At 40.4% G+C, this 11086-nt stretch overlaps 3 protein-coding genes across 3 annotated transcripts in view; all 3 read left to right on the forward strand.

The window, feature by feature from the left end:
* The window catches only part of LOC145447014 (alkaline ceramidase 2-like), a 454308-nt gene that overhangs the window by 197534 nt on the left and 245688 nt on the right, over window positions 1-11086 (forward strand). The gene's annotated exons all lie outside the window — the stretch shown is intronic.
* Window positions 1-11086, forward strand: part of LOC145447026 (uncharacterized) — a 185021-nt gene that overhangs the window by 5493 nt on the left and 168442 nt on the right. The gene's annotated exons all lie outside the window — the stretch shown is intronic.
* LOC145446994 (tetratricopeptide repeat protein 7B-like) lies at window positions 5542-10958 on the forward strand. The gene has a single exon (XM_080325415.1). It carries the CDS (start codon window positions 7527-7529, stop codon window positions 10008-10010), a length of 2484 nt encoding a protein of 827 aa, XP_080181541.1. The 5' UTR covers window positions 5542-7526; the 3' UTR covers window positions 10011-10958.

An 11086-nucleotide genomic window follows, 5' to 3' on the forward strand; every position in this document is an offset into this window, starting at 1 on the left:
AATCGAGGTTTCAAGGCTTCCACAGTAGGCAATGGTATCGAAACCATAATTCTCCCAGATAAATTATGCGCTCAGGGCGTTTAATTTTAGCAATCGAAAAAGTCCATCTTACACTATTCGACCCGAATGATTAGAATTAACACTCGTTTCAGATTCGGGCATTCTAATCATCGCGCTCATCCCAATTCATCACCGAAAGTCCAGAACGACTTTTAGCGAGCCTGGTATTTTCGCTTTGTGGCGTAGTCGAGGTTTATATACATTATCCAGTATCATGGAATAGCGCCATCGAGAGAGTGACACGCGTCATTATTAGGCAGTTGAGTGGATGTGAAAAAGCTAATTTGCATTCACATCGGTCGGGAAAATCAGATCTAGAAACACTGTTATTGCCCCTTCGTTTCTGAAATAAGAAAAGGTATGGCGACCAGATAAAATGTATCTTTTGACCGGGCTTACACTTTTACCCCCACTGTAGCCTTCGATAACATACTTGTAATCTACTTATAGTTGTGATTATCCTGCATAGCTACTAGCTAGTCTTAAATATTGCTATGATACCAAGATTTTCGATAACAGCAGCGCATGAGTATACGAAACCCCACATAGTAGATGATAAAGTGCCTATGATAACACAAATATTTCATTGTGGTTGGGACACAAATACACATGTTTGCTTCGCCGGGTTTATGGTGCGAGGGATATTTCGGAATCTCATTTTGATATATCATGAGCTCTCTCCCCCCCCTCTCTCTCTCTCTCTCTCTCTCTCTCTCTCTCTCATGATATCCGGAATTTTTTAATTTTCAGGAAATTGACAGCTTTGTATTTCACTGCTGCTTGTGCGGACTTGGATCTTGATAAGGTATCAAATGAACTCAGGATTTGGCTTCGTCTTTACCGCGACAGCAATAAGTATATAGAAGTCCAGAGACGTAGACAACTGATTAGCTATACTCACTAACTATCGAATTGACTATCGCCGTGATGAACACAATGCAATACATAAATAACTGGTTGTCTTTGAGAGGATTCAACTTGATCGAATACATAGTCAAAGTCATACAACGCAAAAACTTCCCAAAGCAAAATGGAACATGAGTCGCTACACGTTTTATACCCTCACATCAACAGAATAAAGGAGATCGAGGTCTACATCACACCGTTCAGCCAACGGTCTCCATGACGCAAATACACGAGGCATGGTGCGTAAGCGTATGCAACTTTTCGAAACTAGAAGCGGCACTGTTCGCACTTGGTAACATCAGTTGGTTCCGATATGACGATAGTGAATACTGCATCGTTTATACCAGGCGCGGGAAACTTCTCCAGCGGGCGGGCCGGATATGGGAAAATGAAGTGCTTGGCGGGCCGGATTCCTGAATCGTCAAAGTTTTGAATAAGTTCTATGAACTTTGGCGGCATGTCGAAAACCTTATTAGTCAGTTAGACTGTAACGCAGCTTTGTCTTGCTAATGTTCATGGTCGAAAATGTTTGTTCGTACATGTACGTATACTGTATAGTAGGGTTGTTCGAAATAACTTTTTTCATATTCCCGCGATTCACTGAGTAAATTGTTAGATTGCCTAAAATAACTACTCACATCAAATTTGACTCAATTCCAACCAGTAGAAGCCGGCGCCGAGCCAATTAAAAATTTATAATTTATTATAAAAATATAAAATATATTTTCAAATTCTACTGTCAACCCAATGAAATTGTCGACTTGTCCACAAAAACCGTGCAAACCAAATTTGACTCAATTCCAACCCGTAATAAAGTTATTTGAGTTTTTCATTCATAATTCTGGGATTTCCCACCGTCAATGCTATTTTTGCATATCCACAAGCTTCAACAGCAATAACTTCGCTTTTAATGGTTCGAAGTAAGCAAAAATTGTCATGCATCGTTATTTTAGGCAACTTAACCATTTGATGGGGTTGTCACGGGGCCGGTAGGCCCCGGTTGACAGTTCAAAAAAATCTTTCTATAATAAATTCAAAAATTTCAGTTGGCTCTGCGGCGGGTTCTACTGGTTGGAATTGACCCAAATTTGGTGTGCATCGTTTTGTGAGGCAAATCAGTGAATCCCCGGAATATGAAAAAAATGTTGAGCGTCGGCGTCATCCAGGTAGGCAGCCCAGGTTCGATTCCCGCCGTGTGAGGTTATTCTGGGCTCCTCTTCCCCCGTGTCGTTGTTCTTGCGGCGACAAAAAAGCCCAGAAAAAAGACCCGATAAGGAAAGAAAAAGAGCAACAAATAGCATCTAAAATGAACCGATGGAGAAAGAATAATATCAAAGAAAACTTTGACATGGGGCGCTAGGTCGAGGTGGATGCCTGTTCAAAGACGGGAAGAGACCTCAACTAGTTGGTCGTTCGGCATGCCCCTATCTGTTCATTACATCGCATTTTGTTTCTTGTATATCGCATTGTACGTACATTGTGTGTATCTTGGCAGATGAAAATATTTAATCTGTTGATTGATTGATTGATTGATTGATTGATTGATTGATTGATTGATTGATTGATTGATTGAACAACACTAATGCATAGAATCGCGGTCCACATTATCGTGTGTATAATACTGGAAAGTGTCTGCGGGCCACTCGAAATCCCATCGCGGGCCTAATCTGGCCCGAGGGCCGTATGTTGCCCGTCCCCGATTTATACACTGATCACAATCCTGCGTTGTATAGCATGACGTAGATCCAGAGGTGGTCAGTAACGAAGCACTTCTACTTTTTTTGAAGTACTAAAGTAGTTTTCCGCGGCTTGGGTACTTACTTAAGTAGGTCTAATTGACCACTACTTCTCTACTTCTACTTCGTAATATTCTGTGATCTACTTACTTTTTTTTCGCTATTTTCAGTTTGTCAAGTGGAAGTAGTTCAATCCTTTGATCAGGAAGATAGCCTTACGAATTTCGGGTCTGTTTTCGCGGAGTACCCCCATTTCATTTTCATAAAAGTTGAGTAAAGCCTAGAATATTCGTCCCGCTTCGCGCACAGTGAATATGGAGTGACCAATATGAATTCACGAAAGTATCGGTGAATACAATTTAGTTAGCGGTTTGCATGGTTCCGTTCACAGCGCATTGTCTCCCATGTGAAATATATTTCATCACAGTATATATGGCCCGTCATAACGTTTGATATTGATGTGATGTTTCGCAATATTGTATATCGTAATCTAGCAGTCCATGGCCTGTCCTAATCTGGAAAAGTGTACTCTGAATTTTTTAGCTTTAGACCTGTTTTAAGTTAACCACCTTTGAAACTTTCTGGACCTAAAGAAATGAAATATATTTTCCGCTTTTAGAAGTAGTATTTATACTTCACTTTTAATACCCAGTATCACACCTTGAGTTCTAATTAGTATCAGTTCATTTGCCCGGATAACATACATTTTGAAGGATGAAAGCAAGTGTAGCAATGCCTTTAATTTCCAGAAATAAAGCTACACAATATAGCATTACGATCCACCATATTTTTTTTATTATCGTTTACTATTCGCGCAAAGTGTTTACACCGTATCAGATACAACTTCTCCGTATTGCTCTTCGATTAAACTATGGGCCTTACAATATGGAGCGGGCCCCATACCATGATATTTCTAAAACGGGCTGTTCGAGTAGACATAGGATTAGTATCGTATACTATCATTTTCATCCTACGACGCGGACGAATGCTTGCTTATGCTGTCAATAATTAGATACCTTCTGGTATTCATATCAATATGAATCAAGCTTTGCAACTTTCGCATAGCTCAATTTGCAGCTTTTGGCAATCCATGCGAACAAATTATCACCGTTTTCACAACTACTTACTTATTTGAGTAAATTTAAAGTCAGTCAATTATACTTCTACTTCAAATAGTTTTGGGTTGCTTATGGAAGAAGTACTTCTACTACTCGTACTTGAGAAGATATCTTTCCTCGTCACTTCTGCTTCTATTTGAGAAGCTTTCTCGACTACTTTGACCACCAATGCGTAGATCAGGGGTCTGTTCAACTTTAAAAAAAATTATAGGCCGCATTTCGAATACTGCTACTTACGACCGCGCATACCAGCGATCAGCCGTAAATTACCACGTTGACCAGACTTGAGCAAGCTAGTCATTTTTCAAAACTTGTAACTACAACTAGAACCAGAACTACCCATTTTCAACACTAGCAACTAGCTGAACTACACTACCTTTAAAAATCCGAAATTAACTAACTAAAACACCACTATCCTCATTATAACTGATATTATCGAGTTACTGAATTTTCAATGAGCGAAGAAATGTTTGATATAGAACTGGCATTTCAAGACGACGGCATTTCGAAACTGAACTGGGAGCGGTTTCGCGACTGCCAGAACGCCCTGGGATATGCGCCACTGTTAGTAGCGATGACTCTGCGAGCTAGAAATGGCGGCACAACGGAACACTGCTATGGTATGACGATTAACGGCAGGCTACGACACGAGTCAAGTCGAGCTAAGATACAATCAGTAGAGCATAGCCCTTACAAAAGCTATGCTTTGCTGATATGTGTTTGCTTCAGAGGTGGTCAAAGTAGTCAAGAAAGCTACTCAAGTAGAAATAGAAGCAGCGATGAAAAAATCTATTTAAGTACGAGTAGAAGTACTTCTTCCATAAGCCTCCTAAAACTACTTGAAGTGGAAGTAGAATTGACTGACTTTAAATCTACTCAAGTCAGTAAGCAGCTTTGAAAACAGTCTTAATTCGTTCGCATGGACAGTCAAAAGCTGCAAATTGAGCTCTGCGGAAGGTGCAGAGAGCTCGATTCGTATTTGATGCATTCCAAGAGGTATCCAATTTTGGACAGAATAAGCCTTCGCATCATGGGATGCAAATAATAGTATTGATATGAAAATGCGATACTGACCCTTTGTTTACTAGAAGACCCTCGTTTTAGACAATATCATGGCATGGCACCCTACCCCATATTATAAAGCCCTAAGTTAAGGCGAATAGCAATTTGGAAAAGTTGTATCGGTTACGGTTTCAACACTTTGCGCAATAAGTGTACATACGTTAACAACAAGATTGTGGATCGTAAAATTTATATTTGGTGTAGCTTTATTTTCGGAAAATAGAGGCATTATTACACTTGCTTTTGTGCTTCAACATGTATGTTCTGCAGACAAACGGACTGAAAGTAATTAGAACTCAAAGTATGATACTCGGAATTGAAAGTGAAATACAAATATACCACTTCCAAAAAGCGGAAAATATATTTCATGTCATTTGTCCATAAATCTTCAAAGGTGATCTGCTAAAACAGGTGTAACGTTCAAAAAAGCTGGAATTTCCAGATTAACAGGTCACGTCATGGGCTGCTAGATTACGATATGATAGGTCATTGCTGGATTGCGAAACGGCCGGTAGTTTCAAACGATGTGGTGGGCCATATTTACTGTGATGAAATATTTGATATGGTCGCCAATGCGGCGTGAGCGGTACCAAGCAATCCGGTACCTAAATTATATTCACTGATGATGCTTTTGTGAAAACATATTTGTCACTCCATAGCTACTGTGCGCAAAAGTGCAACAAAATTTCTGGGCTTTACTTACTTTTAAGTATTAAATGTTGGTACTCCGTGAAAACAGTCCAGAAATTCCTCAGGCTAACTTTCGTATTGGGGGATTAAACTATAGAGAATACTATTGAACTACAATCTCTATAATTAAACTACTTCTACTTCTACTTGACAAACTAAAAGTAGCGAAAATTAAGTAAGTAGATTACAAAATATTACGAAGTAGAAGTAGCGGAAATCAGATCTTCTTGAGTAAGTACCAGAAGTAGAGGGAAATTACTTAAGTACTCCCAAAAAGTAGAAGTACTTCGTTGCTTCCACCTTTGACAGGACACTTTTAGAGTGCTAGCAGTCCTGTCACATTTTGTTCACGGTCCACTGGACAGTGTCCAGCGTCCATGTTTGGTTATCGAGATGACGATTATTTTTCTATTGACTAGGAATCGACAGTCAGAACTATCTAAAAATATCCGAAACAAAATTCTCAACGAACCTAAAATATCCGAATAAAATCTGCAACAGAATCCGAATCCGACCCGACTCACAATATTGTGCAAACTCCGGTCCGATTCTGAATGTTGATCACTGGTACTTGGAGTACTTGGTTGTTTCGAAATCCTACTGTATGTTGATTACATCACACTGTGTCTTGTGTATTGCATTACAGATTGTTTGTCTTGAGAAGTTGAAGATATAGCCTGACGATCATCAAGATTTTCATTTCCATTGGATCCGGATTCTATTAAAAACCGTACTCGGTACTTCTCTGAAGGACGGCGATATTCAAGCTACCGCATACTGACTGGTCTACTTTTAACCTGTGTTCCTTGTATACGATTACTGTAATAGGTACGTTATATTGGTAGCGTTGGCGATAACTGTAGAGTATGAGTGCAGTCGCTTCTTCAACACCCAGTACGAAACCTCAAGTTGTAAGGAATAAAGATGGGAAACCAATCGGCCCAGATGGCAAACCATTGAGACCATGTTGTGTGTGCCCGGAAACGAAAAGGATAAGAGACGAATGCATCATAAACAAGGGCGAAGAAAATTGCCACGGTTTGATTGAGGCACACAAACAGTGCATGAGAGACTTGGGATTTAACATCTGATCACAAACTGGGAGTGGAAGAATCTAGTGTAGAATGCGTGGGACTGGGAGACCGTGCTGATCACGGTATAGTGTTTCATTACGTTAATTAGCTGTGGCGTGACCCTGTGTCCCATCATAATAACACTGTGGAATTAGTCTAATGACGATGGTAATAATATTGAGCCATTGTCCTTCTAATTCACTGTTGGGGTGATTAAGTATATGGTGTCATAAGGTATACACTAGTTTTATTGGCTAGCTGAATGATATGATGTTGATGTTACCCTCTGAATATTTATCGCTAACTGACAGCCATATATTTCTCATTCTCAGAGTATGTATGATTCCAATGATTTATTGTAACGGCTGCCCTGTCCAATATTTTGTTGCTATGCTTCGATCATTTTTTCAGACAGCTTGACAGCCGTAAAATTGCTTTGTACTGTTTCAAGTTGTCAATAAACATTATCTCAACTGTAATGGTAGGCCTACTTATAACGCACACGGTAGCTACAAATTGATAGTACATGTAGGTGTAGGCCTATCCATTGTCAATTTTGAACTGTGCTACTCCTAGTTTTGATGTGATCGTAATCGGGAAATGTGAAACATCTTCGTGAAATTGAGAGACATGTTCTTAGTAGATTCTCTGATTGTGCTGATTTATGAGCAGTATTCAGGGTTCGTAACGTCATAGCAATTTTCGGACCAGACTTGAAAACATTTCATGTATAATACGCTGGAATGGGCTAATCACTATGCCGGCTCATTTACTTGATTTTAAACACATGCCTTATACTATCCATTATTTCACTTGTCGCCAACAGGTCTCTTGGAATAGTTCAAAATCTCAATGTAAAATACAAATCTGGTGTGTTTGCTATGTCTTCGAAGCGACAAAAGATTGAAGCCGAAATATTAAAGTTTCGCAACGAAGGGAACTGGAACAAGTTGAGCGAATCGACCGCAAACCTATCAAACAAATATGGACCAAGTGACGGTGTTGTGATTTTGGTCGAAGCGGAAATTCAACTGCGATCATACTTTGTTGATAACCCTCCTCGACAAGAGAACGTTTCCAAAGCACGCAAAGACTTGGCTCAACTGAAGAGCAAATTAGAGTCCGCGGCGGCTTCAGAAGTAAAAGACACAATCTTTGACACTATGTATGAATCGCGAATTCTTACTTGCTTGTTGCTTTATTCTCAAGGACGTACGGCGCCTTGCATTGAATTGCTTCGTAGCATAAACTTGGATGCAAACAAAAAGAAAATGTCATGTTACCAATTAAGATTTGCTGCTGAGGCGTACGCCGTAAAAGGATTGTGTTTAGAACAGACTAAATTGAAAGGTTCCGCCAGTACCGAGGAAGATATTCTACTATGCTACGATCGCTCGACAGAATATTCTTTCAAATACATGTCACTGTATTCTGAGCAATGTACCCTCAATCTGTCTTTTGGATACATCTTGGAACAAGCGCTACAAAGAGGACCATTGTTGTATTTGAAAAAAGGCGATGTCGAAGGTGGTATTAAAAAGTTAAGGCGCATTCTCACGGCTAAAGAAACATCTTGTATTCACCAAAAAGTAGCTCGGGACATGGCGTGCGTGTTACTTCGCGGTTTGTGTGAAGAGAATTACTTCCCACCTGAAAGCGATGATTTTGCTGCTAAAAATGATAAAAAAATAAAGAGGGGCCGAAATGGCAGTGCAAGTCCAACCGCAACCTTCACTATATCCCCTCTCGATAAACCGTTTTCGCCGGCCGATTCAACACAAGAGGCGATTTTGTTGTTACTTTTGTCTGAGGCTATACTAAACACGGACCCTATTTTAGACATGTCTCCGGAATATGCAGAAACAAGAAAAGAGTTATTAACCGATTCTAAAACTTTGTACGATCTGCTCGCTGTCGCGGTTGCCGATTTCTCTCAATACGACACGTTTGCGAAAACGATCGAATCTTCTTTGAAGTATGCGTACGATGAGTTTCATTTATGGTATCAATACGCGTTATCTCTCGTGTGTGCTGGAAATTTCAATAGAAGCATTCGAGTTCTTGAGGAATGTTCTAGAATTCGTCCCGATCGCCCATTACCTTACTTACTGTCTGCCAAATTATGCATCACAAGACTCGGAGATTATGCCTCTGGTTTGCTGCACAGTAAAAAAGCTCTGCAAGCCGCCAGTGTAACGAAAGACGATGAGCATGACACGGAAGATTACTTAAGCGCTAGTCACTTGTGTGTCGGGTTATCTCAAAGCATGCTTTGCACAAACGGCACTTCAATAGAAAAACTGGCCGATTACAGACAAAGCGCGATTCTGCATTTCTCCGAAGCTCACAATATCGATCCTCACGGGGTCAAACCGTTGTTATTTCTTGCGGTAGAGTTGGCGCTTGACGGGAGAATTGCCGAGGCTGTTATTCGCGTAAAGCAAGCTTTGGAATTACAACCCCACGATTTGAACTGTCTGCATTTAATGGCGTTACTGCTGTCCGCAGAAAAGCATTATAAGGAAGCACTTTTGGTGCTAGACACCGCGATCAGGTTTTACCCGGAAAATATAAACTTACTACTCGCAAAGTGTAAATTTCAGCTCCATCTGGGAAAATGCGAGGATGCGTTATGCACTTGCAATCAAATGACTAACATCTTTGTGAATCTTCAGGAAGCACGCGGCAATCAAAATCTGGACGCGGAAACCATGCTGGAGAGAATGACTTCTGATGGGAGAAGCATCACAAATTACAGTATCGGTAATGATCTGGACGTAACGGACGCAGGGTCAGTCATCGGGTCAACCGCGATATCAAGATTTGAAAGGGCCATGTCTGATATGGAACCGATGTCCTGTGATTCCACGCATCCGCAAAGCGTTACAAGCGTTACGTCCGACCCATCCGTTATTAGAGGACATCTATGGCTGCTTACGGCCGAAGTCTACCTGACTTTACATCGTCACGAAGAAGCGGGTCAGTGTGTTCAAGAAGCGGCCATTTTCTTTCCATACTCTCACGAAGTGTTATACGCGAGGGGGCGTTTAGCGCAATGTCGTGAATTTTTGAGTGACGCAATAGCCATGTACGAAGCTTGTATATGTGTGAATCCGAAACATTATAAAGCGATGCTGCAATGGGCTAAGATCCACGTGCGACAAGGCGATTTGGAGTTTGCTAAGAAACTGCTTCAAGACGCTGCTAGATTGCGTCCGTGGTCGCAGGAAGTCTGGCTGGAACTGGGAGATGTGCTCGAGACTTGTGGTGATATAGAAGGTGCGACGGATTGCATAACAACGGCGATAAGTGTAGAAAGCGCGTCGCCCATCGTTCCGTTTACGTCGGTTTCGAGGGACCTCTGACTTTTTTGCGAATGCGACGAAATGATAACATATCGAATGCTGCCGGATGCAAAAAACTTCGCAGAGTCCTGCTACGAAAGATGGAGAGCACATGACACACTGTAAGACACTGTCGAGATGATACGTATTAAAAGAAAAATATTTGTGTTGTGAATGTAGATTAGGACTGTTCAAAATTAATTTTATTCTACAAATTTCACTGGCTATTCGATAAAATTTTTAGGTTGGCTAAAAAACGCTGTGCATCAAATTTGGCTCAACTCCGACGGGTACAAGCTCAGTTGTAGAGTTGGAAAATTTAAAATTTATTATAAAAATGTAGGAACAAAATTTAAATTTTGCCGTCTACCCCATGAAATGGTTAAATTGTCTTGAAAATGATGTACAACAAATTTGGTCCAGTTCCAACCCGTAGAAGCGAAGTTATTGTAGGTGTAGCACCAAATTTTCGATTTAAAAAAAATCGATCATTTTATATTATTACTTAGCCACCGTAAATACGGTTTACTAACCTTGTCCTCTAATAGCCATGCTTCTGAAGGCTGAAATTGAGTCAAAGTTGGTGTGCAGTGTTTTTTCACCAACCTGACAACTTTATGAAGTAGCGAGTTGAATAGGAAGAGAAATGCTTTTTGAACAGCCCTCATGCACAGCCTGACTGATATAAGAATATTGACCCTATAGTGTTTTTATCATATTATATCTTATATTATCATCGCGGACATCTTCCAATTATTGGTAGTAATTTGATAAAGATATCTCATCATACTGTTTTAGATTCCAACTAGACCAAAGTCCTCTCTTACTCAGGACAGTTGCACGGGTCAAGACTGAGACATACCGGCCGGGCTTTCGTTGAGTGTATTTTTTATGCAGATGATAATAATAATGAGTGATGGGAATTTTTCCTTGTGCAATATAATAAATGTTTGAATTGATGTCACATGATATCTGTGGAATTATGTCCGTTCTATGTACAGTACATGAGCCAAGAGTGTGCACTGTGGGGTTGGCTGAGATCTACATACAGAGTATTCGGTTTTTCTACCCAAGAAATTCTATGAAGTACTCAAGTA

The sequence above is a fragment of the Botryllus schlosseri genome, chromosome 9, assembly GCF_051294905.1.
Source record: "Botryllus schlosseri isolate E-star chromosome 9, Bs_hap1, whole genome shotgun sequence".
NCBI lineage: Eukaryota > Metazoa > Chordata > Ascidiacea > Stolidobranchia > Styelidae > Botryllus > Botryllus schlosseri.

Coding starts and splice junctions, on each gene's coding strand:
- LOC145446994 (XM_080325415.1), top strand. CDS start 7,527: ATGTCTTCGAAGCGACAAAAGATTGAAGCCGAAATATTAAAGTTTCGC.